Source organism: Amblyraja radiata, chromosome 14 (assembly GCF_010909765.2).
Source record: "Amblyraja radiata isolate CabotCenter1 chromosome 14, sAmbRad1.1.pri, whole genome shotgun sequence".
NCBI classification, from domain to species: domain Eukaryota; kingdom Metazoa; phylum Chordata; class Chondrichthyes; order Rajiformes; family Rajidae; genus Amblyraja; species Amblyraja radiata.
In genome coordinates, this window is record NC_045969.1 from 48,638,851 (window position 1) to 48,666,750 (window position 27,900).

At 43.5% G+C, this 27,900-nt stretch overlaps 2 protein-coding genes across 5 annotated transcripts in view; one reads left to right on the forward strand and one right to left on the reverse strand.

Annotated features, from left to right (window-relative positions):
- gtpbp8 (GTP binding protein 8 (putative)) lies at positions 1–25,618 on the reverse strand. Of its 2 annotated transcripts, none has more exons than XM_033033306.1 (7): positions 25,513–25,618; positions 12,329–12,715; positions 11,784–11,882; positions 9,560–9,690; positions 6,901–7,000; positions 2,532–2,650; positions 1–469 (listed from the first exon to the last, which is right to left on the reverse strand). In XM_033033306.1, the coding sequence occupies exons 2-7, from the start codon at positions 12,683–12,685 to the stop codon at positions 373–375; spliced, it is 903 nt and encodes a 300-aa protein (XP_032889197.1). In that variant the 5' UTR covers positions 12,686–12,715; positions 25,513–25,618; the 3' UTR covers positions 1–372. The 2 variants fall into 2 exon arrangements, with proteins under 2 accessions (XP_032889197.1, XP_032889196.1); XM_033033305.1 differs by lacking the exon at positions 25,513–25,618 and adding an exon at positions 13,819–13,993.
- The window catches only part of smpx (small muscle protein X-linked), an 18,111-nt gene continuing 6,014 nt past the window's right edge, over positions 15,804–27,900 (forward strand). The window contains exons 1-3 of one of the 3 annotated variants that reach the window (XM_033033309.1): positions 15,804–15,920; positions 26,073–26,134; positions 26,272–26,358. In XM_033033309.1, coding sequence (XP_032889200.1) covers positions 26,099–26,134; positions 26,272–26,358 — 123 coding nt within the window. In that variant the 5' untranslated portion in view covers positions 15,804–15,920; positions 26,073–26,098. Of the gene's footprint in view, positions 15,921–23,997; positions 24,325–25,807; positions 26,135–26,271; positions 26,359–27,900 lie in introns of those variants that run through there. The other 2 variants (XM_033033307.1, XM_033033308.1) reach the window with 2 other exon arrangements.

Sequence of the window (27,900 nt, forward strand, 5' to 3'; positions counted from 1 at the left end):
TTTTCCATTTAACCATAAAAAGTTTATATTTATAATTATCATAACTGATCCGACCATAATTGAATGGTCTATGACTTTCAATGCTATAAGTCAATTTTGGACCAAAGGCAACTGATTCTACTTGCATACAATCAGAAATACAGGTACTCATGAAACTTAAATTATACAATCTATGCAGATATTACACAAAGATAGATTATGTAATGATTCTTAATAATACACCATATGCCATCGTAATGAGGTCAACTTTGAATTGACCTCAAGTTTGCAATCTCTATTCAAAAGGTCAGTTTAATGAATTTGTTGCTGGACAAAAGTTTTGTCATGATATTTTGAAGTCAATGTTCACACCTTTTGAGAATTTTCCCCTCTTCATGAAGAAATGGAGATATCCTCTTTAATCGTAAGATTCCCAGTAACGTGAGCAATGAAGCACCTTAACAGATGAATCCCAGAATAGTTCAAAGAACTGTAGAAACAATTAACGCGCTTTTATTATTTCTTTACAGAATGATAACATTTTATATATAACAGTTCTGAAAACTCTAAGAGATTTCTGTATTTTACATCCACTCGGTCTTAGTCAAGTCACATTTATTTATATAGCACATTTAAAAAACAACTCTTGTTGGCCAAAGTGCTTTACATTTGTTATAAGAATAATATAAACAAACTAAACTACATACATATATACATATAGCCCTCGCTCAGTGGGCTTCAGGAAAGGCTTGGGAGTATATATAAGTTTTTAGTCTTGACTTAAAGGAGTCGATGGAGGGGGCAGTTCTGATGGGAAAGGGGATGCTGTTCCACAGTCTAGGAGCTGCAACCGCAAAGGCGCGGTCGCCCCTAAGCTTATGCCTAGACCGCGGGATATTCAGCAGCCCCAAGTCGGCCGATCTGAGGGACCTGGAGGTGGAGTGGTGGGTGAGAAGACTTTTAATGTAGGAGAGGGCAAGCCCATTGAGGGCTTTGTAGACATAGAGGAGGGTCTTGAAATGTATACTAAACCGCACAGGGAGCCAGTGGAGAGAGGCCAGGATCGGGGTGATGTGGTCCCTTTTTCGGGTGCCCGTCAGGAGTACCCGAAAACAGAAATTACAATTAACCATTCTATAGGCCTACAATTTGCAATAGTCCAAGAATAGAGAAGAGTTAGTGAAGTAAGAAATTGTTACCAGTCTTACTCAGCACCTCTGCTTTGGGTTTAACTCTGGCATATTTTATGATAACAGCTGTCCACTGTAGTCTGCTTACTCACTGGGTTTCACTGAAATCAATGGAGCTGAATTTTAGAAGCAAGGTACAGCACACAGCTGCTTATTAATAGACACAAAAAGCTGCAGTAACTCAGTGGGTCAGGCAGCACCTCCAGAGAAAAGGAATTGGTGATGTTTCAGGTCGAGACCCTTCTTCAGATTGCAAGTCAGGGGAGAGGAAAACGAGAGATATGAAAAGGGACATAGAACAAACGAATGAAAGATGTGCAAAAGGACAAATCAAAGCTAGCAACAATGATCAAGGAAAGGTGTTTGAAGCATATTGATAAAGGACAAATTTCTATCCAATTTTATCTTTCAACTTCCTTGCCTCAGTAGATGAGCAGGGCATAAATCATCAGTGGATTGATTTATATTGAATAAAGCTCCATATCAAGGTTTGTATTAGAGGAATGTTAATTCATAATATGAGAATAGAAGCAAACAGCAAAAAGTATCCACTTTAAAAATGCAAGATCTGAATTGTCTTAAAAAATATAATTTCCAAATACAATTCAATTGATTCAATTCAAGCAAACAGTACACCGCTGAGGTCATTTCAAGTGGCTGATATAATAACTGCAGATGCCAGTGAAGGGAGAAACCAGTATGGATACTGGTGAAGAGAAAGATTGAGTATTTCAGACTTGTCCTGGAAAACGATTAGGGGAATGCAGAGAATCACATGATTCATCCGAAGTCAATCACACTTGTGCAAGCACCTTTAAACAAGCACCTTTCCTAGTAATGTGTAGAAAGGAGCAGCAGATGCTGGTTTATGCCGAAGATAGACACACATTGCTGGAGTAACTCACAGGGTCAGGCAGCATCATTGGAGAAATAGAATGGGTCGAAACAGACCCAAAACGTCACCCATCCTTTTTCTCCATTGATGCTGCCTGACCCGCTGTGTTACTCCAGCACCTTGTGTCTACCATTGGTAGTAACATTGGTACAGATCATGCTGAGTCTATCCACTCAAACTGCTTTCAAAATGCCAAAGTACACAGGAGGAAAACGCAGAAGGTAATGTTGAAGGGAGGAGGAGGTTCTGGTAGAATACAAGAATCAATATTAACCAGTTGAGCTGATAGAACTTACAACCCAGAAACAGGCAATTAAATTTAGGTTCCCAACTCCCTGAAGAAAATAATTTCTTGGAAGTGAAATCAAGTACAGAATAATCTGAATGTTTATTTCTATACCACAATGTCCTCTCTCCCATCAAACCGTTAGAATTTGAAAGCAAATTTAATTATTATTTTAAATTACCTGACAAGGAAGAGCTGAGGAAAACACCCGAGAGTCTGCTTCTCTATCACTTCTTGTACACTCATGATCACCTTCATTAGATTACCCTGCTGGGGTCTGTCAATCTTCGTTAATACTAGCTGCAGTGAACATAATGGAAATAATTCTCTGTTACTCTTAAGGATGCAGCTTTTCAGTCCTATCATTATTATTTGAATGATTTGCAAGATTCCTCATTAAAATGCCCATTTATCCATTTTGATGGCTCCCTGCAAAGCAAGTTTTTACAGCACAAGTAGAAACAGATCAGCATTTTTCCATGGTTTGCTGTAAAAATTAAGGAACATATTGACATCTCATGCAAAAAATTAAATTACCTCAACAAATACCATCTTGTTGGTCTATTCAATTTACCATCTATAATGGCCCTTAAAAGATACAATGGAATTCAACTGAACTGTGGTGCACTGCTAGTCACACTGTACTTAAATTTTACTTCTTCTAATTAGTTCTTTCAACAATTCAACTTGGATTTGTTTTGTATATTCTGTACACATTTAAACTAAGATATACAAAACATTAAGATGATTAATCAAAATTAAATTTGAGCTGAAAGGTTTAGAAACATTTTAGTTGCAACCATACTTGTACATTTGTTTTTGTGTTACAGGATTGTACAGTATCTTGGCATAAGCACTTCTCAACAGAATCAAAACATCCACAAAAACCCAATTAGGAATTACCCATTTGCTGAGATGCCAAATATGACATTAGTAATCACACTGGAATTGAGCTATTCTCAGTATTATTTCAATTTAAAAATAACATCTTCCACCCATGATCTAATGAATGTTTTTTTTTTACCATAAATACTTTTCTGATCCCAGTGGTAATATGTGGGATCCCATTAGAGGAGAAAGGTTCAAAGGTTCAAAGGTTGATTTATTGTCACATACACCTAGGTGTAGTGAAATTCTTTTTGCCAATGCAGCACATAAAAAAGAATACAAACATAGCAATAATAAATAGCTTCAACATAAAAACATAAAAACATCCCCCCACAATGGTTCCCATTATGGGGCAAGGCACAAAGTCCAGTCCCATCCCCAATGTTCACCCATAGTCGGGCCTATTGAGGCCTCCACAGTTGCCTTCACGGAGGCCCGATGTTCCAGGCCGTTCTCGCCGGGTGATGGTGTTCCGGCGTCGGGAGAGTCCTCTCAGCGGCTTGGGAACCCTGGAACGGCCGCCTCCCTACTCGAGACCGTGGCTTCCGGAGCCGACAAGGCCGCGCCGAATGGAGCTCAACTGGCGATCTCGTTGCGAGATCCCAGGCTCCCTATGGAAAGTTTCAGCGCCGCCGCCCGCAGCTCCGCAATGTTTTTAACGCCGGTCCCAGCTCACCGGAGTTCCAGCGCGGCGACCCAGGCAAGGCACCGCCCGCCCCGCAATGGCGCTCCAGCGCTGCACCACCGTCCTCACACCCGCAGCCCCGCCGCCGCCTCCGGTGCCGCCGCCGCCGATGCCGCCGATGCCGAGGCTCAGGGCGGTCCCCTCGCTCCTCGGACCCGCAGCCGCCGCCGATGCCGCCGATGCCCCGGGCGGTCCCCTCAGGAAACGCCGCTCCAGGCCCGCTGGTAGGCCGCGAGGACGGGTCGAAAGTGCAGCCCGGAGAAAAGCTGCATCTCCGACCAGGTAGGGACCCTGAAAATTAGTTTCCCCCTTCCCCCCCCCCCTCCCCCACACATAGAAAAGCTAGAACTCCTCAAAAACAAAACACTAAACTAACTAAAATAAGAAAAAAGATGAAAAAAACAGACAGCTGCAGGCTAGGCAGCCATACCCCCTACAGGTCGGCGCCAAACCGAACATTCTGAATGTATGCATCATAACTTTAGACCACGTTGCAGGCCAAGATGTAAAAGTCAAGTGCATTGTTCAGCAATGACAATGAATCGTGGACCAAGTGTTTCAACGGATACATGTACCGCATTTGAAAAAAGGTAAACCCTGAAACATCTAATCAAATCTGCATGATGAAACACATTCTGACTAGTTGCATCGTGCCCTGGTTCAACAACTTGAACATCCAGGGGCGAAAAAGACCACAAAAAGTTGTGACCACTGCCCAGTCCATCACCGGTTCCTGGCCACACGCTCATCTCACCATTGCCATCAGGAAGAAGGCACAGGAGCCTGAAGACTGTAACGACCAGGTTCAGGAACAGCTTCTTCCCTACAGCCATCAGACTATTAAACACACCAACGAATAAGCTCTGAGCTCTGAACTGCAAAATACTATATTATTATTGCACTATATTTGTTATTTAGACAATAGACAATAGACAATAGGTGCAGGAGTAGGCCATTCGGCCCCGAGCCAGCACTGCCATTCAATGTGATCATGGCTGATCATCCCCAATCAGTACCCCGTTCCTGCCTTCTCTCCCATATCCCCTGACTGCTATTTTTAAGAGCCCTATCCAGCTCTCTCTTGAAAGCATCCCGAGAACCCACCTCCACCGCCCTCTGTCCACAGGCAGAGAATTCCACAGACTCACCACTCTCTGTGAGAAAATGTGTTTCCTCGTCTCTGTTCTAAATGGCTTACTCCTTATTCTTAATCAGTGGCCCCTGGTTCTGGACTCCCCCAACATCGGGAACATGTTTCCTGCCTCTAGCGTGTTCAAACCCTTAACAATCTTATATGTTTCAATGAGATCCCTCTCATCCTTCTAAACTACAGAGTGTACAAGTCCAGCTGCTCCATTCTCTCAGCATATGACAGTCCTCCCATCCAGGGAATTAACCTTGTAAACCTACGCTGCACTCCCTCAATAGCAAGACGGTCCTTCCTCAAATTAGGGGACCAAAACTGTACACAATACTCCAGGTGTGGTCTCACTAGGGCTCTGTACAACTGCAGAAGGACCTCTTTGCTCCTATATTTGATTCCTCTTGTTATAAAGGCCAACATGCCATTCACTTTCTTCACTGCCTGCTGTACCTGCATGCTTACTTTCATAGACTGATGTACAAGGACCCCCAGATCCCGTTGTACTTCCCTTTTCCCAACTTGATGCCATTGAGATAGTAATCTGCCTTCCTGTTTTTGCTACCAAAGTGGATAACCTCACATTTATCCGCATTAAACTTCATCTGCCATGCATCTGCTCACTCCCCCAACCTGTCCAAGTCAGCCTGAATTCTCATAGCATCCTCCTCATAGCATCCTCCTCACAGTTCACACTGCCACCCAGCTGAGTGGCAGTGTGAACTGTGAGGAGGATGCTATGAGAATTCAGGCTGACTTGGACAGGTTGGGGGAGTGGGCAGATGCATGGCAGATGAAGTTTAATGTGGATTTGCTAATGTTACTTTGAATCCCTTCATCCAAATCATTGATGTATATTGTAAATAGCTTTATTGATTTTTTAAATTTTATTTTTCTCTTCCCCCGTTATGTACTATGTTTACATATTCACGTATTCTGTTGTGCTGCAGCAAGTAAGAATTTCATTGTCCCGTCCGGGACATATGACAATAAAACACTCTTGACTCTTGATCTCACTCACAAAGAAGTATTAGCTGCCAGAGAAAAGATGAGCCAGGGCTGGATTCAGGCTCCAAGTTGAAATGATTTTCATCTTGCTGTGATAACTGAGTAGTACGTTCAACTAATTATCTGGCAGATAAATACACATTATGAAACATAGAAAATTAGTAGGAAAAGGCACTTGCCACTGAAAATGATCATCCAAATGATCACCACTCAAAATGATCATCCAAATGCCAAATTCCCAATAAATTATATATATATAATACTTTTTCTCAGTAGGTAATTTCACATTTATCCACATTATTCTGCGCTTGACTTGTATTTGCCCACTCTCTCAATTTGGCAAAATTTTATTTGAAGTTTTCCTGACCATTCACAATCTGTTTTACGTCATCAAGATACTCAGGATTAATGACATTTGGATTACCTTTCAGAATTATTGATACACTTTGTGAATAGCTCGAGCCTAAATATACATCCTATCGTCCTTCATTGATCTTGACCTACCTCCCCAAAAAAGTCCCATTTATCTCAACTCTCTTTCTTGTCTGCCAATCAATATTCAGTACATTATCTCCTAACCTACTACTCTTTCAAGTTGGGGCTTATTCAAGGAATCTATTTCAGGAACCAGGAATGGAACAAATCTCTCAGAGGTTCAACTTTATGGAGGGAAAATCAATCTCCAACACATAATAGCACACTTTTCCAACATTGACGGAAATCTGGTAACTATATAACCTTATAGTAAGTAGGTGAAGAAAATCCAAAGGGGAAAGGGACGGGAGATAAAGGAGTCAAAAAATGTAACTGAAAATTTATTATACTTACAACATATGGAATTCCAAACTCCTCACACATCTCAATTGCTATTTGGTCTGCTTCTTGAATTCCTATTGAGCCATCCAACAATAAAAATGTTCTCCTTAAGCTGTTGAAGAAACAAAGCAATGTTTAATTTTTCACAACTTGATTTCCTCTCTCCCTTTCTGTTCACCTCGGACTTCAGATATAACTCAGACTCCTGCCACCTGCAGAGGTTCTCTGAATACAGAGGTGTAGTCAACAACTTTATTGAGTGGTGTGGGCTGAATCACCTGTAGCTCAACACGGACGACTAAGGAGTTAGTGGTGGACTTTAGGAGGAGAGGAAACCCCCTGTCCCCTGTCACCATAAAAGGTGTGGATATGCATTTTATCAAGGAGTACAAATACCTTGGGATTTACCTGGACAGGTAAACTGGACTGGTCCAGGATCGCTGAGACCCTGTACAAGAAGGGTCCTTTTGAGAAGGCTCCTTCAACGTTTGCAGTGAGATGCTGCAGATGTTCTACCAATCGGTGGTAGCCAGTGCCATCTTCTTTGGTGTCGTGTGCTGGGGCAGCAGGGCGAAGGCCGCGGATACGAACAGGATTAACAAGCTCATCAGGAAGGTTGGCTCAGTACTGGCGGCGGAGTTGGATTCATGAGCGGTAGTCTTGGAGGGAAGGAGCATCTTGGACAAAACAGCTCGCCCCCTCCATGAAACACTGGTCAACCTGAGGAGTACCTTCAGCAACAGACTGGTTCCACCAAGATGCAGTACAGAACGCCACAGGAGATCCTTTTTCCCTGTGGCCATCAAACTGTACAACTCCTCGACTTTCTGTGGTGGGGTAGACGGACTCCCCTCTCTGCCCCCCCTCCCCAATCTTTGCACATCCCCAATCCTTTTCACTCGTCACTTTAATTTCATGTTTCATGTATCTTGTGTTTTATGACTGTTGGCAGATCAATTTCCCTCCTGGGATAAATAAAGTTCTATTGTATCGTATCGTACTTTGCTCCAAAAAAAAAGCTGATCAATAAGGAAAGATATTGGTGCTTGACCACTTAACTGCTTTCCTACTTTTGTCGACAGCAAGCCCTTCCACATAGCTAGATGAAAAGTAAAACTAACTCAAGCACATTGAGGAAGGCAATTCAGCCCCACATAATAAATCTACCCCCAAAAGATCGTACCAACTCTCCGGCGTAGCAATTCTGCTATAACATGACGTTCCTCAGAAATCTCATGTGTTTGAAATTCATGTTATAAAGCCAATTGTGTTCATGGGGAAAAGGGTGTGAGGGGCTAGAGTGTTTCAGACTCAAAGTTATTTCTTATGCAAGATTTTCAAAAATAAGTATTTTCAATCGCAATAATCTTGCAATAAATATTTTAATTACTGCAAGCTAAAAAGACTGTATATTACGGTTTAATAGAATATTGTTGCACAAGAATCAATAAAAGCGATTGCTTGTCAACTTCAATGGCCACCCTGGTGAGAGTAAATTCTGGATGCTAATGCCCCTGTCCCACTTAGGAAACCAGAACGGAAACCTCTGGAGACTTTGCACCCCACCCAAAGTTTCCGTGCGGTTCCCGGAGGTTTTTGTCAGTCTCCCTAATGGTCGAAAGTGGTTTCTGCTTCTTCTATGTTCCGGCGATTATTCTAAAAAATTAAAAACCGGCCGCGACTAAAAATAGGTTGGCGTTTTAAAAATCGGTAATATTTTAGTCGAAGCCGGTTGCGATGCTAGTTGAAGGTGGTTGCCGGAGGTTGCAGGTGGTTGCTGGTAGTGGAAGGTAAGACCTCTAATTTTTGATTTAAGATTGTTCTGGTGAGACCACAGCTGGAGTATTGTGTGCAGTTTTTGTCTCCTAATTGGAGGAAGGACATTCTTGCTATTGAGGGAGTGCAGCATAGATTCACCCGGTTAATTCCAGAGATGGCTGGACTGACATATGATGAAAGAATGGGTCGGACTGGGCTTGTATTCATTGGAATTTAGAAGGATGAGAGGGTATCTTATAAAAATGTATAAAATTCTTAAGGGATTGGACAGGCTAGATGCAGGAAAAAAGATCCCGATGTTGGGGGAGCCCAGAACCAGTGGTCACAGTTCAAGAATAAGGGGTGGGCCATTTAGGACTGAGATGAGGAAAAACATTTTCACCCAGAGAGTTGTTAATCTGTGGAATTGTCTGCCACAGAAGGCAGTGGAGGCCAATTCACTGGATGTATTCAAGAGATTCAGATTTAGCTTTTAGGGCTAACGGAATCAAGGAATATGGGGAATAGCAGGAACGGTGTACTGATTTTGGATGATCAGCCATGATCATATTAAATGGCAGTGCTAGCTCGAAGGGCCGAATGGCCTACTCCTGCACCTATTTTCTATGTTTCTTGACCACCATTTATTGACCATGAATGGTTCATCTTTCTCATGGAATGAATGTGTCTATTTGGGATACATTTCTGGAGTGTTATGAGCAAACTGTTTGTCACAGCTCATTCACTGACCTGTGCCTCAACTTATTTACCTTGTTTGCGGTATCCAGAGATCACGAAGGATGCTACTTATATGCAAGGTTTTTTGCAGATTGGCTCAGAGTTTAATTGGCAAATACTTTCCCAATTGTACATTTACAGGTAACAGGTAAAATGAAGACCAGGTAAAACTCACTTCTGTCTTGCTTGTAGATACATCTCCACCATTTCCACAAAATCAGAAGGTGCCCTGTATCCATAACCAGGCATATCCAGCAGAGTAAAAGCCTTTCCCACTTTAAAGAAATTCATTTTCTTTGTATGCCCCTAAAACAAAAGGGAACGGGATTACTCATGGTCAGTGAGCAAACTACAACAATAGTATTAGGACTGCAAATTCATAAGCTTTTCTTAGATTTTTACCCCAGAATCAATTAGTCAGAATTAATAAACTAACCCCATCAAATCTTTACAAACCCCCAACATTCAGGAATTCAACTGAAAAACACTGCCAAGCAAAGTGAACGAACATCATTAAGTTGGAATTTGCTACTCTTGAACTAAACCCCACCGGGAGGTATTTTTCCATTCCAATTTTACAAATTGTTCCAACTAATAGTAATCTAAAGCAAACGGGTTTAGGCAACTGACAAACCTCATTTATCATCTTAACCAAATATGTTTAATCTAAAAGAGAGAAAGACAAAGGAAGAAATTGGGTAAACCAAATTAGATATGGAAAGGGGTAAAAGGTTTAAAAAAGTGAAAGTGATGTTTAAGTTCTCTTTTTATGAGACAAACAGATGAGCTGTGCAAAGGTTTCAGCAATCATGGAAGCTTAAGCTGTATCTCTCAATCCAAAGTCATTGATTTTGATGAAGCACTGAAATGAGAAAGCTTTTTTGTCACGGTATGTCTCTGTGCACTTGCCATCAAATTGGCAATTCAAAGAGTGTTATTTTTCCATAGTCAGGGACCAGAGGTTTGATTCAACCCCATAGGGAGTGTTGGGAAGAAACTGAATTCAAAGCAATACTGGTACAGATCAAGAGGATGTCCTTGGAGACATTCCTGCTCCAAAACAAAATGGTTCACATACACATATTGTTGTGCTTCAAACAATAGGAGGCTACATAGTTATGAAATAGAATGCTGTTGATATGACAGTAATATAACAAAGAAAATATTGGCTTTGAGGAGCAAAATTCAGAAGGCCTGACACCTGATCCAATATAATTTATCAAGAGCAGAGGCTGTTTTACCCAGCCAAAACATTTTTAGGTGTGAACCCAACTAAGTGGGAAAATGGTTGAATTAATCATGGAGTTCAGCAAGATAGACTCAAGATGCTGGAGTAACTCAGCAGGACAGGTCGCATCTCTGGAAGGAAGAAAGTTCATGCTGCCTGTCCCGCTGAGTTATTCCTGCATTATGTGCGTCTATCTTCGGTGTAAACCAGCATCTACAGTTCCTTCCTACACATGTAGTTCACTAAGATTTGCAGCACTGAGAATGCTGGAAGAAAAGTCAAGTTGGATGCTGTCTGTATAGGTCAGGAAGCTGACCTTGTATTTGCTGCCAAGGACAAAACATTGGAACACACTGAACAAATCTATCAAAGCTTGGAAGGAGAAAACATTGCAGCAGGTTTGGCAATTGCATGAAGGTGTCGTCAGTAAAAAATGAATTATTTGGAAGACATCAGAAAGTGGGATCAATCGTGGGAGAAAAGGTATTGAGGTAGAAATACTACCCGAGACTCCAGAACATCTGTTGTCTTGCAAATAAATTTTTGATATCACCACTTCCATCCCAAAGTTCATAGAAAGCTTGATCATCTGTCAATTCTACACATCTCCACCCTCCTTGGCCCTTCCAAGTGAAATGTTGGATAACTCTCCTCCAGTACATAGTTACATAGGTAACTTCCATAAATCCCTGCTGTACCTGCTCCCAATCCTTCTATCTCCATCTCCTCATCATCTGGAAGGTTTTCCTCAGTTAACTTCCCCACAATTTAAAGCCCCCCCCCCCCCCCTCCCCCCCCCCCTAATAGAATACACAAGGTCTGTTCTTTTACACATAGGATCTTGGATGAAACTGTTTCATAGCTCAATGGCTTTGAGTAAAACTTGGACATGCTTCCTGTGCAGTGCCATCTGTGCAAAGAACATTTCCTAACGTAGAAGAATTCCTAGCCCATTGACATCTGTAGCATCATGCTAAGAATAAGAGTTCTAGGTGATTGGGAAGAATGTGCTGCAGTTGAATGGTCTAAAGAACCTGAGATTACAATCTAATTTTGATGTCACCTAATTAATGCATTCATCATGGGTGGCAAATACTGTGTGGCCTTTGTAAATACTGTGTGACAATCGGAAACATAATTAGATTTAATTCCATAACCCACTTATACTCACAGGATTTTTTGAAACTCTTACTTCTAAACCAGGAACCAAGGAAAACAAAGATTTTATTAATGAAGACTTTCCAACATTGCTTCTCCCTATAAAACACACCTAAAAAGGAAAGGAAAATAGTGTTCATGTCAAATTTGAGAAAGTAGAGTGTAAACCAGAGACTTGAAAAATTACAGTTTGAATCTATTGATTTGGAGATGACACCTTTGCTCTGCAATCATAACTGCAAGGGGTTTTGTCAAAATTAATCTAAACCTCAGTCAACATCTATCCATTTTGGAAAATTTGCTTCAAAGTTGGTACAAACAGAAATGTACTTTAAAAAAAAGGTACAAGTAGTAGGTGAAAAGGTATATTTCAATACATTTACATTTCCAGTGAAAACCACAGAGAGGAAGGGAGAGATTAGGTGACAATAAGGTTGGAATTTACCGATCTCTGCAACTAAGAATACAACTTGCGTTTTAGATATTAATGGAAGATAATATTTATTTTTACATCATGACCATCAGCTCATATGTTGCATGGGGAAACGCACGACTAACCTCAGGTTGAACTGTCACTGGTGCGTGATCAATCCTGACCGCAGAGGTGAAATAATCTATAATGTGTGATTTCGAAGGCACGAAGAATTGTTCTGCAGCAGCAATATCTTCAAAACATGGAGCAAATAGGTGAGAGTTCAGTTTATTTGCATTCTTGACTAAGTACTGTTCCAAGTCTTTGAGCGGAAAAATAATACTCTTAAGTTTCTTTGTGGTAAGTTTGGAAATTGTATGGACAGAAGAAAGTTTGTGTGCGTTTCCATGGACCAGACAGATTGAAAAAGCTCTCTCTTGTGCCACTTTTAACACTTGTGCCAAGCACGGCAAACTTGATCGTACTGTGAACATTCTTCTCATCTCTTGCAGTATTATAATCGTGAAATGTACCTGGAAGAGAAAATTGGAAGACACAATGAAACGAAACAGGCACCATCCAATAGCTTCTCAAAGGCAGGGTTTCAAAGTGTGAACTTTTACTGCAAACTCTGTTCTCATCAGAAGCTGATTCTGGAGATCATACATTTCTATTGAACAGTTTATACATCTTAACAGTTTATACACTTTCCACAAATGCAAAATATTGCAGGTAAGGATAATTTGAACAAACAGAAAATGCAAAAGATACTCAGCAGGCAACATTTGTAGAAATAATTAAAGTTAATATTTTAAGTCAATGGTTATTCATCAAAAGAGAATTCTGATAATAGGTGACATGATAATCAATTCCAGCATTTTTTTTAAATTGTTTTAGTTGTAGTTTCAGTTCAATGGAGATGCCTGACAGGCAAAGTGGATTAACTCAGGACATGGATAGGTAGGTGCGACTGGGATGTTGTAGCCATTACTGGCTAAGAGAGGGACAGGACTGGCAGTTTAATGTTCCAGCAAACAGGTGTGAGAGGAGAGATAGAGGTGGGGGTAAAAGAGGGTGGGGTGTTGCTTTATTGATTAAGAGGAATACATAGAACAGTACAGAACCGGCCCACAATGGAACTGATCTCATTTGCCTGTACATGATCCACATCCCTCTATTCCCTGCACAGAGGAGATGGGTGGGTGCGGGGGGAGAGGTGGGGGGAGAGGTGGGGGGGAGTAGGGTCGGTGGGTGGGGGGGAGAAGAGAGGGTGGGGGGGGAGAGGAGAGGGGTGGGTGCGGGGGGAGAGGGTGGGTGCCCGGGAGGAGAGGGTGGTGGGGGGGAGGGGAGGAGGGCGCGGTGTGAAAGGAGTAGGTGGGGGAGAGGAGGGGGAATTGAAGGAAGGGGTGGGCATTGATAGCGGAGGGGTGGGTGGGGGCGAGAAGGCAGGGAGTGGTTGGTGGGGAGGAGAGGGGTGGGGAGAGGAGAGGAGAGTGTGGGTTGAGTAGAAGGGGTAGGGGTGAGTGGGGGAGTTAAAGGGCTCCATGTCCACACAGCCTCTGCCCCGTCCCCAGCTCTCGGGACCGGCTCCGCGCTGCCCGGCGGTTCGCGTTAGACCCGGCTCGCTACGGCTCACCTGCCGCTGGCCGGAGAGGGAGAGGGAGAGGGAGTCCCAGGGAGAGGAGGCCCCGCAGACCCGGGTGAGGAGTGAGACGCCGCCGTTGCCAAGGAGGCCGCGCCACGGGTCCCAGCCTTCCCCGTCCCCGGGAAACAAGGAGGGCGACAGAAGGGCCGGGTGGCGGCGGTGGACCTTCAGCAGCGGGGCCGGGTCTTAAAGTCTGGACAACTAAAGCACACAATTAAATTGCCCTGTGCCCCTTTCCCCCCCAAACTTATGTGTAATAAACACCACATCGTCTCTGAATTGATTGCTGCATCATAAAAATATCTCCTTAGGATATAGAATGCATCTGATAATGAATAGTGTTTAACAAACCTAAGAGAGAAAAGTGTTCTATAATTTGTGAAGGAAGGAACTTCAGATGCTGCAGATAGACACAAAAGCTGGAGTAACTCAGTGGGACAGGCAGTATCTCTGGAGAGAAGGAAGGGTGACGATTCGGGTTGAGATCCTTCTTCAGTGATTCAATGGCACTTTATCATCACATGTACTGAGATGGCAATGAAACGCTCTTTTGCATATAGTTCAGTATGAGTATTATTACAGTAAATCCTCATTATTAGGGACCTCATTATAACGGATCATAATGGTTATAGTGGAAGGACCAGAAGCATCCACGTTGCGGGTTTGGAAACTGGAAGTATCCCGAGCTAATTCTGCTACCTCCATCATCTATGGCAACAAATGATGGCTCCCACTGATTGTCGCCGGAAGCTTGCGTCCTTTTCAGGACGGACGATGACAGCGATGTCAATATTTGAAACATGGAAGATGGACACGAAAGAAGAAGTGGAAGGACCTATCGACTTTCACTGCCAGGCTGCGCTGCCAACACCACCCTTGGCCCGCAATACCTCCCCAGAAGGCTGCAGGCCGGGCCTACTGCTTCCACCGCAGGCCCACACAGCTTCCTCGGCGGCTTCCAGACCATACCGCCACCGCCGACCCATACCTTCACCCCGGCAACCCATTGTGGAGATACTTTTATGATACAGAAATCAATTGGACTGTGTGTCTCTCTCTCTCTCTCTCCCCTGACTCAGTTTATTGTCACATATACCAATTAAGGTACAGTGAAATTTGAGTTACCATGCAGCCATACTAAGTGAAAAGCATCAAAACACACAGCCACATAAAATAAAATTTAACATAATCATCCAGTCTGAAGAAGGGTCTCAACCCCAAACATCACCCATTCCTTCTCTCCAGAGATGCTGCCCATCCAGCTGAGTTACTCCAGCATTTTGTGTCTGTCTATAGTCCCACCCTCTGACTTTTAGTCTAAAGAAGGATCTGAACCCGAAACGTCATCCACTCCCCCTCTCCCGAGATGCTGCCGAAGCAACATTTACATTACTGCCGCGGTGCCCTTCTATCAGTCCCTTCTCCACTGTAATCATTCTCCCTTTGCACACCCAGCCTCACCCTTGCAGTATAACCTTCTATTACCTAATGGCATAAGCTATCCACTTGTTAAGTAGTCCTATGCCCAGCAAATGTCAGGCATTATATATCATATTGACAAAAGTATTAACAAAAGAAAAAGGAAGCCTGTTAGTTTATGCTAATTTATTATGTTCGTGAGTCAGAGTATTCAAGGCATCTGTGATCCTTCAAACTTCACAGCAAATAACTTGTTTATGATTAAGTTACTTCACCAAGCAGACCAAAGCACTGACTATAAACGGGCAGGATCATTTGATTATGTCAGCAGTACAAAGACACTCTGAATTACATAGTTTAATGTAAAAAGAATAGAAAAATACCCTTGTAGAGAACAAGTATATTTTATGGTCTGAGCAATGTAAAGAAAGGTGAAAATTGAAAAAAGAACTAATGCTGGTACTTGATGTCTCATTTTGTTTTATAGAATTCCAGGAGGGATTTAACTCATTTGCATATTACACACTATTAACTAAGTTGAAGCTCGTGCTCCAGAGGTTGCTTGTCATCTGCAGGAAGATGCACAATGTTGCAGCGGGTAGAGCTGCTGCCTCTCAGCCAGTGACTCAGGTTCAATCATGACCTTCAGCCAAGTCTGTGAGGAAGACACGCAGGTTGGTAGATTAACTGTTCCTTCTCTGTGTTTTCTATAGCGTTTAGATGAGTGGAAGAATCTGTAGAGAGTTGAAGGGAATGAGCGGAGAATAAAATTGACATTAGTGCGAATAGGCGCTTGATAGTTCACAGCACTCGGTGGGTTGAACGGACTGTTACAGTAATGTATGCCTATATATTGCCTACTTGCTACACTAACTCTTACTTGAAACAGCCACTCCTGGCAGGAATTCTACAAAGAGACTGACTCTGAGCTGATCAGGGAGGCCCAAACAGTGCAATGTTTCGTTAGTTGGCAGTCCCTCTGAAATGTGTTGACAGTTGGTTGAATCATAGCCTGGCAAAGCTGCCAAGCATTGAATATGTGTTATTATTACAAGAACATTAAAATACAGTTTGGGCTAAGATTTTTTAATGTTTAGAAGAATATATTAAAAAATAAAACACTTAAAAACAATGAATTTCATCAAAGTACAAGGATGTAGAGGCATGGTAGTTAAAATACCAACTCAAAATCCAGAGTTCTAGACCATTGATCCAGGGTTCAATTCCTTTGAGAGCAACATAATTCTAGTAATTGAATAAAAATCTGAACTGACAATCAAAAAATATTCCAGGATATTGTTATTTAAAAATAAACATCTGGTTTACCAATGACTTGGTGAAGGAGATCAGCTGTCTTAATCAGTGCGTTTAACTTTTAACTGGCACCTGGCTCTGCAGCAATTAGTGGGGGGCTGTTATCGGCAGGATTGGCAGCTTCCACATCCCATGAACAGATATCCAAGTGAAATCAGAAACAGTGAATACTTATCTTCCTCATAGTTAGACACAAAATCCTGGAGTAACTCAGCGGGGCAGGCAGCATCTCTGGAGAAAAGGAATAGGTGACGTTTTGGGTCGAGCCCCTTCTTCAGACTAAAGACGGAAGGGTCTTGGCCCAAAACATCATCTATTCCTTTTCTCCAGAGATGCTGCCTGACCCGCTGAGTTATTCTAGCATTTTGTGTTTGTTTTCTGTGTAAATCAGCATCTGCAGTTCCTTCCTGCACTCTTCTTCATAGTTATTCTCCCTATTTGATACAAATGCAATTCTTCAGGCAGATTCCCCAGAGAAAGCTCTGGGTAAAACATAACGTTCCCAATCCATCACTTAACTCCACGAGGAACCAGTTGTTTTGGGAAATTCCCAGTAAACAGCTTGATAATGCACATCCAGGCCCATGGAATTGCCCAAGGCAAGATATTTGACCGGCTTGGGTATTGGTTGAGCAGTGGGGCACACACAGTCGGGTTTACTGGTGGGTAGCAATTTGGAACAAGTGTCCTATGGCGTACTGCACACGGAAATGTTGTAAATACTTACAAACATTTTTTAAATTACTTATTTGTTGGGATGGAGAGCCAACCATCCACATTAATGGAATGTTGACCTAGCTGTCTGGGGAACAAGGGGAAGAAGTTAAGACACCAAATTACAGGTCCTTGGTTAGAGAGCATTGTGAGAACGTGTGACTTCATCTCAGGGAGGAATCATCGGCCAAAAGAGAGTAAAAAAATAGATTTAGCAGGATGCTACCTTGGGTTCAAGAGTTCAAAGATACTGCAAGTTATAAATTCATTTCCTGGATTTTTGAAAGTTACAGAATCTTCAATATATTAAGTAGAACTGATCTGGTAGATTGACAGAAACTATTTCTGTTTGGTTAGGATGACTGCGATTAATGGAGTTAGTCCAATAATTACACCTGGCAGTTCAGGAAAATAACCAGGAAATACTTCAGCCAATGCAGATTGTTAAAAAATGATGTTAGGTCACGTCACTTTTTTTAAATTAATATATTTTTGAAAAACCTTAGATATTAGGATACTATTCAGATTCTGAATAGTAAAAAAGACTCAAAAGCCAAAACCTTACTCTGATTTCTCAGCATGTATGTTTACATCTCATCTACATGAAAAGATGCCATTCAGCCCATCAGTCCATGCCATCTCTCATAAGACCAGCCCTATTCCCCATTCTTTTTATTTGCTGATGACCCTAGTATTTATTCTCCCCCACATGCCCATCAATTTTCTTACTTTGATTCTTCTTACCCAGACCTATCTCCCGGGTGGCGCCAGCAATGGCTGCCTCGCCAACAGTCTGTCTGTCCCTTCCTCTCTGTTGTTTTATAGTATGTGTTAAATGTATGTTTTAGTGTTCTTTAGCTTGTTTTATGTGGGGGGATGAGGGAAACAAAAAAAAATCTCTTACCTCAACGGAGATGCGATTTTTTTCCGTATCGTATCTCCGTCCGCACTGCGGCCTAACATTGAGGAGCTGGCAGCATTTGCTGAAGACCAACTTTGGGAGCTCCAACCGTGGGAGCCTGCAGGACTTAACATCATGGAGCTGGCAGTCCCTGTCGGGGATCAACCTTGGAGTTCCAACCATGAGAGCCTGCGGATTTTAACATCGCGGAGCTTGCGGTCTCTGGTCAGAGACCGACCGGGAGCTTCAAGATGCAGGAGCTTCGACCAACCCGACGTGGGAGCTTCGATCTCCCCAACGCGGGGGCTTCGATCGCCCCGACGCGGGGGCTTCGATCGCCGGCTGCGGGAGCTTCGATCACCTCGCCGACAGCGGGAGAATAAAGATGGAAGAAGATTAGATTTTATTGCCTTCCATCACAGTGAGGAATGTGGGGAATCAGCTGTGGTGGATGTTTATGTTAACTTTCATGCAGTTGTGTGTTTTGTTGCTTTTTTTAGTAAGGCTGTATGATCATTCGAATATCACTGTACTTTAGTTGATACACGTGACAATAAAAGACCTTTGAAACCTTTGACCTTTGAAACCTACACTGAAAGGCAATTCGCAATAGCCAGTTAATCTTCCAAAAGTAGTTGAAGATGTAGCTGTGATGGAAAATCTGCAGTAAAACTCACCAATACCTCTAATAATGAACAAAAAACAAAGTGCTGGAGGAACTCAGTCTGAAAAAGGGTCTCGACATGAAATGTCATCTACCCATTCCCTCCACAGCCAGACTTGCTGAGTTTCTCCAGCAATTTCTTTTTTTTGCTCAAGATTCCAGCATCTGCAGTCCCTTGTATCACCATCTATCAACCAGATGACTCCATGGACAGATATCACCACAACAACCCTGGCCTCTCCTTGTCAGAGATTTGCATTTTGTTCAGTATATTTCTTCCCACCTTCTTTGCAACATTAAACTAGCCTGCTTTCCTACTTGTTGACACTAAAGTGGGTGGTAACATAGGTAGTAAAGACGGTTATCAAAATTTAGAGCAGGCTCTTGACCATCTGGGCAAGTGGGCTGAGGAATGGCTAATGGAGTTCAATGCAGGGAGGTGTGAGTTGTTGCATTTTGGGAAGTCAAACCAGGGCTCTGGAAAGTGTTGTAGAGCAATAGGCTCTTAGAGCGCAGGTACATAGTTCACTGAAAGTGGTGTCACAGGTAGATAAGGCAGTCAAGAATGCTTTTGAAACATTGGCTTTCACCAGTCAAAGGGTACTATGTAGAATTTGGCCTTCATCAGTCAGGATATTGAGTGTCAGAAGTTGTAGGTTGTTTGTGTTCGAATAGAAACATAGAAAATAGAAACATAGAAAATAGGTGCAGGAGAAGGCCACTCGGTCCTTCGAGTCAGCACCACCATTCAATACGATCATGGCTGATCATCCAAAATCAGTACCCCGTTCCTGCTTTTTCCCCCATATCCCTTGATTCCATTAGCCATTAGAGCTAAATCTACCTCTCTCTTGAAAACAAGTAGATAGGGTGAATGAGTAGAGGAATCAAGAACCATAGGACATAGGTTTAAGATGAGAGGGGAAAGAGTTAATAGGAACCTGAGGTGCAAGTTTTTCACTCAGAGGATGGTACATATATGGCACCACCTTCCAGAGGAGATAGTTGTGGCAGGTACTAAAACAACATTTAGAAGACATTTTGACAGGTACAGGGACATGAAAGATTTAGAGGGATACGAGCCAAACATGGGTGGGCGGGGCTAGCATAATAGGGCATCTTGCTTGGTTTGGACAAGTTGGGCCAAAAGGCTTGTTTCTGAGCCTCTATTGATATAATTCTGCCAAATAAATCTTCGACCTGATACATTAACTCTGTTTCTCTTTCCACAGATGCTGCCTGAGTTGCTGAGTGCTCCTAGAATTTTAGTTTAGTTTATTTAGTTTAGTTCAGCAATACATTGCGGAAATAAGCGCTTCGGCCCATCGAGTCCATGCTGACAAGCGATCCACGCACACTTACACTATCCCACACACACTAAGGACAATTTACAAATATACCAAGCCAATTAACGTACAAACTTGTATGTCTTCGGAGAATTTTCTGTTTTAATTTTAGATTTCTAGTATCTACAGTTTCACAAAATATAGCGTGTAGTTACAGCAGGTAAGTCGAAGGGCAAATGGAGTATTGACTTGTATAGTAAGGGGTGTGGTGTTCCAGAGGAGGCTTGTTTAATATAACTTGCCCTCTGCCCAACTCCAGCGACCCTCAAACACATCATGGTAGGCTGCAAGACCAGCCTCACGCAAGGGAGATACACGTGGCGCCATAATCAGGTACTAAAAAGCCTGGCATCAGCCCTTGAGAACAGGCGGTGTGCGACCAACTCCTTGCCTCCGAGAGCAAGCAACCCCCTCCCCCTAAGGGCAACAACCTTTGTCCGAGAAGGACAGAAAACATCTAAACATCCTTCCACCAGATCAGAAGAAGGAAACCTATGCAGGGCCCGCGACTGGAGGATGCTGGCGGACATCGGCCGACAACTAGTTTTTCCACCTGAAATTGCTTCCACCAACCTCAGGCCAGACTTGGTGTTCTGGTCCCCTTCACAGAAGACTGCTTACATCATAGAGCTCACAGTTCCATGGGAGAACTCTGTTGAGGAGGCCTATGAGCGTAAGAAGCTGCGTTACGCAGAGCTTGCAGCAGAGGCAACGCAGCGTGGCTGGAACACCAAAGTCTATCCAGTTGAAGTGGGATGCAGAGGATTTGTTGCGTCATCTACCATCAGACTGCTGAAGGAGCTTGGAATCCACGGTCAGGCTCTGCGGAAGACCATAAGATCACTCTCAGAGGCGGCTGAAAGAAGCAGCCGGTGGATTTGGCTCAAGCGGAAAGACCCATGCTGGGCCCAAGTATTTCAGGGTGAATCTTTGGGACGGTTTGCCACGGGACACGCGCTGAGGGCTGATCATCCTGCAGCGGGCCGCCCTTGTGGAGGGTGTATAGTGTTAAAAGGCCGAAACACCCAGTGATGCAAGGGTACACTACTGATGATGTGTCCTGTGCCCAACTGTCCTGAAGGTTACCCAGGCCAAGATATACGTATCCACTCCCCCACCCCCCCCCCCGCCCCCCCCCCCCACAGATGTTGAGCGTCTACCACTCTCAACAATCAACGAATGTCGTGAAATGCTCCCCACCTATTGGCACAAGGGACTTCTTAACATCTTGTCCTGTGTATTTGATTCTTCAGGGGTGTGGTGTTCCAGAGGAGGCTTGTTTAATATAACTTTGTTGTTGGTGGTGCAACTACTCCTGGAATTTGTGTTCATATCTGATCTGCATATTTAAGGAATAATATATTTGCATTGGAAGTTCTGCAGAGATTTACAAGATTGATTCTTGTGATTGTGAATATATTTACTTTTGAAGAAAGATTGAGCAGATTGTGCCTTTCAGAATAATGAGAATGGCACAGTAATTGAGTACTTTACGTCAGTCTTTACCAAGGAAGAAAGTGCAATCCCAGCAAAGGAAGATAATTCTGGACAGGCTAGAAATTGGTCAGGAAGAGTTGCATGAAAGGTTAGGTGCACTAACCTGATAAGTCACCTGGTCCAGGTGGAATTTCTCCTAGATGGCGGAGGGATGTAAAAAAAGGTAATTGTGAAAGCCCTGGTCATATGCTTCCAAATATTGAAGTTAGACACAAAATGCTGGAGTAACTCAACGGGACAGGCAGCATCTCTGGATAGACGGAATGGGTGACGTTTCAGGTCGAGACTGTTCTTCAGGCTATTATACTTTGATTCATATATAACATTATCCGATTTAATTAGATAACACACAAAGGCTTTTCAGTGCATCTTAGTGCATCCTACACTAATACCAATATTTCAGTCCAGAATGCTGCAACAAGATAAGCTTCCAGTTTACAGCATATATTGGGCACAGTGTGAGAGTCCACTGAGACAAAGGTCTGACTAGGGTGGAGAATTATATCCCACTCATTCCACTCATACACATTGTTCAGTACAAAGGCCTAAACGGGCTTCCTTATCTGCTATAACCATGTTCATAAGTTATAGGAGCAGAATTAGGCCATTCAGCTCATCAAGTCTACTCCGCCATTCAATCATGGTTGAAATATATCTTTCACTCTCAACCCCGTTTTCCTGCCTTGTCCACATAACCCCTGACACCCGTACTAATCAAGAATCTGTCAATCTCCGCCTCAATTGACGGTCTCCACAGCCATCTGTGGCCACAAATTCCACAGATTCACCACCCGATGACTAAAGAAATTCCTCATCTCTTTTCAAATGGTACATCATTTATTCTGAGGCCATGGCCTCTGCTCCTAGACTGTCCCACTAGTGGAAACATCCTCCCCACATCTACACTATCCAGGCCTTTCATTTTTTGGGAAGTTTCAATGAGGTGTCACCTCATCCTTCTAAACTCCAGCAGGTTCAGGACCAGTGCCATCAAACGCTCATCATATGTTAACCCACTCATTCCTGGGATAATTTTCGCAAACCTTCTCTGGACCCTCTCCAACGTTAGCACATCCTTCCTCAGATATGGGGCACAAAACTGCTCACAATACTCTAAATGCAATCTGAGCAGTGCCTTATAAAGCCTCAGCATCACATCCCTGTTTTAGTATTCTAATCCTAACCATGCTGTGATCAAATACCCTTGCACCTTTGATTATTTTGTCACTATCAATAATTCTTAATAATCAATTAATCTGTTAGCCCATCCTTGGGAGTTGCAAAGATCCAGAACAAGTAGCAGAAATCCACACAGCCACAGGGAGAACATGCAAACTCCAAGCAGTTAGCACTCAAGGTTAGAACTCAACCCAGGTCCATGGAGCTGTAAAGAAACAATCCCAACTATTCAGCCACTATGTCACCTGGATCTATACTCCAGAATCCTTTCCATTTTGGAAATTCGTTGCCAGTGGAATGTTAATCATTTAGTTATGGAACTAAATAAATCAATCAAATTGCTATTTACTCCTTCTGAAAATGACAGTCTGGAGATGACAAGTTATTATCTTTGATGATAGCACTGAAGGCATGAATTCACTGATTGGGGAATTAAAACTGCTTACAAAATGAAATCTCCAATCAGCAAATATGTGGGGTCCAGATTCCAAATACTAATTATGAAAAGTGATTTTTTTCTTATCTGCAAGTGATTCATATTTTAAGAAAACATATGTATAAGCAGAATTGTGTATTTACTCATTTGAGTTCTGATTAAGTTCTTTGCATTGTGCGAATATAATTTCATGAATTACATGTCATTACAAGGCTACTTGTCTAAATTACAGCTGTATAACTTGATGATTTAGTAAACCTGACGCCTCGCTTCAAATGCGGTGATGTGTCAATAATTTGAGGGCGTCTTTCACTCAAAGTTAGCTTAGGTTGCACATATAGGTTCCTGAAGCTCTGGTTACATTTGCCAGTCATGACAATAACCTTGACATTAGGTCAGAACAATATTCTGTTGAGATATATTTACTAAGCGCTTTCTGAATCGTTGAATGAACGATTCAAGAAATGTTTCGCTTGTAGTTTTTGATCGCGTGTCTTTAGAATGACCTGATCCATAGTTTTTTATGTTGGAATCGCATCATTTATATTTGTGTAGATGTAAACAGGAGTTATGTGTTATGTTTGGATACATGTTGTCCAAATCATTCCTGGTGTGAAATAAAGTCAGGCTGGAAAGGAAAGTCGGGAAATTGTTACGGAATACCCCGGGTTAAATAAACGGGGTCCGAGAGAGTGCAATTCGTTCCCGCTGTGCCCCGGTTCGGGAGGGTGCGAGCCATTCGCGGCTGACCCTCCCAGTTAAAAGGGCAGATACTAACATGGAAAAAGCAGCTTCTGCCCGTCAGCCGCTATTTTTAGTTGGAACAACTGCGAGCCGCGTCAGGAATCTATCTCTTCGCTGGTTGCTTCTAAGCCGGACTGATGCACAGCACCCGGCTCCCAGTCGCCTTGAGCCCGTCCAATAACACCTCGGGGTCTTTACTTCCCAACTTCAACAGCGCCCAGCATTCCACCTGTTGGTTCGGGATAACAAGCTGAAAACAAAACCCTGCACTCTTGTCAACAAGGTCAGTTTTTGTAAACTTTTCAACACATTCTGCTGCTTATGCGGCCGAGGGTCAGTGGTGCATCTTTGAGTGGATTTGATGGAATGTAAAGGGGATTGAGTCGGGCTGTTGTCCTGTTTAGTTGATCTGGTGGGTAAGAACGGGCAAACGACACACGGGGACAATGATAAGGACATTGGGCGAAAGCCCGGGGTTGTTGTGGAAAGTCACTCTCGGTAGCTCTGGCGTGGTGTGACTTTGTTGGGCTGACTTGTCTGTCCGCTCAACCCGCTCATATGGCTTTGACGCGACGCTCCCAAAAAACCCGAGTGACCTTTCCACAGCCTGGCCCGCCTTCACACACAGTGAGTCATCCGGATGCAATCCACGGTGTAGTCCAATACTTCATCTGAGGATGTGATTCTCGCGAGCATCGCCCACTCCACCACAAGTCTGAACAAGGGTCTCGACCCGAAACGCCACCCCATTCCTTCACTCCAGAGATGCTGCCTGGCCCGCTGCCCGGTGCAGTAGGCCCTTCGGCCCTTCGAGCCAGCACCGCCATTCAATGTGATCATGGCTGATCATCCCCAATCAGTACCCCGTTCTTGCCTTCTACCCGGTATATCCCCTGACTCCGCTATTTTTAAGAGCCCTATCTAGCTCTCTCTTGAAAGTATCCAGAGAACCCACTATTCCACAGACTCACCCACTCTCTGTGAGAAAAAGTGTTTCCTCGTTTCCGTTCTAAATGGCTTACTCCTTATTCTTAAACTGTGGCCCCTGGTTCTGGACTCCCCCAACATCGGGAACATGTTTCCTGCCTCTAGCGTGTCCAACCCATGTTGTGACTATCTTCGGTGTAAATCAGCACCTGCGGTTCAATTCCTACACACATACCTCTCCACGACCTCTCTGTTTGGTGGGCGCAGCGGCTTGCAATGGTCCAGAGTATTAACACTAGGACACTTGTACGCGCATCACCGTGGCCTTCTGCACCACACTGAAGTTTGGCAGCAAAGTTATCCTTGCAGCCACACTCTCATCTCGCGTAATGAATTGAAAACATTTCACGATGGTTGCTAGTTCCCGCTTGTAGTGCTTGAAAAAAAAAGCCTATTTCCATGTTTGGAAGAAATAATTTCAACCAGCTTCATGTGAGCACAACACCAGCCCCCTCACCTGCCTGCCCGACACTTGAATACTGACCTCCAACGATTGTTGAATGTGAACTGCCCGCTTGTTACACTGCTGTCTATTAAAACTTTCGAGACTAAATTAGTTACTGACATCCGACCGATATTGGATGTGTGTTGTTCCGTTTCTATTTATTAAAACTCTCCCAGTTCTGAAAGAGCTGCTGGCGTACTGCTCAACGCTCTGCCTTCCACAGCCGCCAGGAGGGAGGGACCTCTGCGTTTCAGTTCTCGTTCCTTGCTGTCATTGTTTTGGATAAGCCTAAACTTTCTTCAAGTGTCCTCCCGTCCGACCCGCTAACGCCCATTTCTTTCCGCGGCACAATGCGGATTGGATCGGGAACATAATTTCGATGTCTATTAAAGATTCATCTGGGTCTCATTGAACAGAGGATCAAATGTTCATAGCTTGTGTCTCTGCAAGAGGTATCCAGGCAACACTGAAATGAACACTGAAAGATTATCTGCAGCCGGATCACCTATAATGCTGCGGCAATTTTGTCAGTTCCAGTTCTAAACGTACGGCTCCTATATTCTGAATGTTTGGATTTAATTGTCTTTTCTCGTTTCCAGCGGGAAATCAGGCCTCTCTCTACAAAATGTCCAAACGAAGTTCCAACGTCAAATCTATTCAGGTGAGATGGATAAAACTTGGCAGAGAGTTGCTGAAACAACGCGACATGGTGACACCCGATGCTTATCAGCGGGTATGGCGGGCTGTCACGATTGCCATTGAATGCTTAACTGGTTGGTTTGTCTGAAATAATTGCAGGCCAACATAAACATACCCATGGGTGCCTTACTGCCTGGAGCGGGACATCCCAGCAAAAGAAAAGAATGTACAATAGATGCCGACGAGGTAAGAGAGAACGTGGATTACAGCGATGCAATGCGGTCACAGCGTATTTCAGGGTATCTGGACCCCACTTAGACACCGACAATTGTTATAATTTGACAAAATGAGCAGCACTTTCTACAAGAACGATATCAGTGGTGGGTAAGCTATTGGAGGAGATGCCGAGCGAAAGGCAAGAACATATTGAGGGTAGTACCATTGAGGGTGCGACATGGTGTCTTACCAAGATGATCGAGAATTTTGAAATGACCAAGGCAAGGTACCTCATGATAAGCTGGTTAGGTTACAATAGACAATAGGTGCAGGAGTAGGCCATTCGGCCCTTCGAGCCAGCACCGCCATTCAATGTGATCATGGCTGATCATTCCCAATCAGTGCCCGTTCCTGCCTTTTCCCCATATCCCCTGACTCCGCTAAGTTTAAGAGCCCTATCCAGCTCTCTCTTGAAAGCTCTCTACCGCCCTATGAGGCAGAGAATTCCACACACTCACAACCCTCTGTGAGAAAAAGTGTTTCCTCGTCTCCGTTCTAAATGGCTTACCCCTTATTCTTAAACTGTGGCCCCTGGTTCTGGACTCCCCCAACATCGGGAACATGTTTCCTGCCTCCAGCGTGTCCAAACCCTTAACAATCTTATATGCTTCAATAAGATACCCTCTCATCCTTCTAAACTCCAGAGTGTACAAGCCCATCTGCTCCATTCTCTCAGCATATGAGTCCCGCCATCCCGGGAATTAACCTTGTAAACGGTTACGTGAGATCCAAGATAGGCTAGCCTATTGGACTTAGAATTGGCTTGAATGTTGGAGACTGAGGGGGGTGTAAGAGGTTTGTTATTCAAACTGGAGGCCTGTAACACATGTTGCACTAGATTATTCGTTCTGGGTCCACCGTAACCCATGTTGTACCAAATGATTGGTGCTGAGTCCACAATGATTTGGATGCAAATGCAAGTGGCATGATTTGCAAGTGGATAATGTGGTGATGTTTGCATGTTTGCCCTGTTCAGTCAGGGTATTGAGTACAAGAGTTGGGACATCGTGTTGCAGGTGTGTGTGATGTTGGTAAGGTCAAAGTTGGAGTACTATGTACAGCCATGGGAAGGGTGCCATTAAAGTGGAAAAGGTGAACAAAGTGGATGTTACCAGGTCTCAAGCAAATTAGTTATAGGGAGAGGCTGGATAGGCTTGGTCATTTTCCCTTGGAGTGTAGGAGGCTCAAGGGTAACCTTATAAAGTTAGGTTTCGAAACAACCACAGTCATCCCCCCAGGGTTGGGGAGTTCAATAATAGAGGGCATAGGTTTAAGGAGAGAAGGGAATGGTTTAAACGGGACCTAAGGGACAATTAATTCACACAGAGGGTGGGGTATACCTTGAATGAGCTCTTAAAGATAGCGGAGTCAGGGGAGATGGGGAGGAGGCAGGAACAGGGTACTGATTGTGGATGATCAGCCATGATCATATTGAACTAGACTAAGTGGGACCCGTTGGGTCCCATGTTTACATGGGAGGGCTGGTCCCCCAACGCAATATTCCACCTTTCC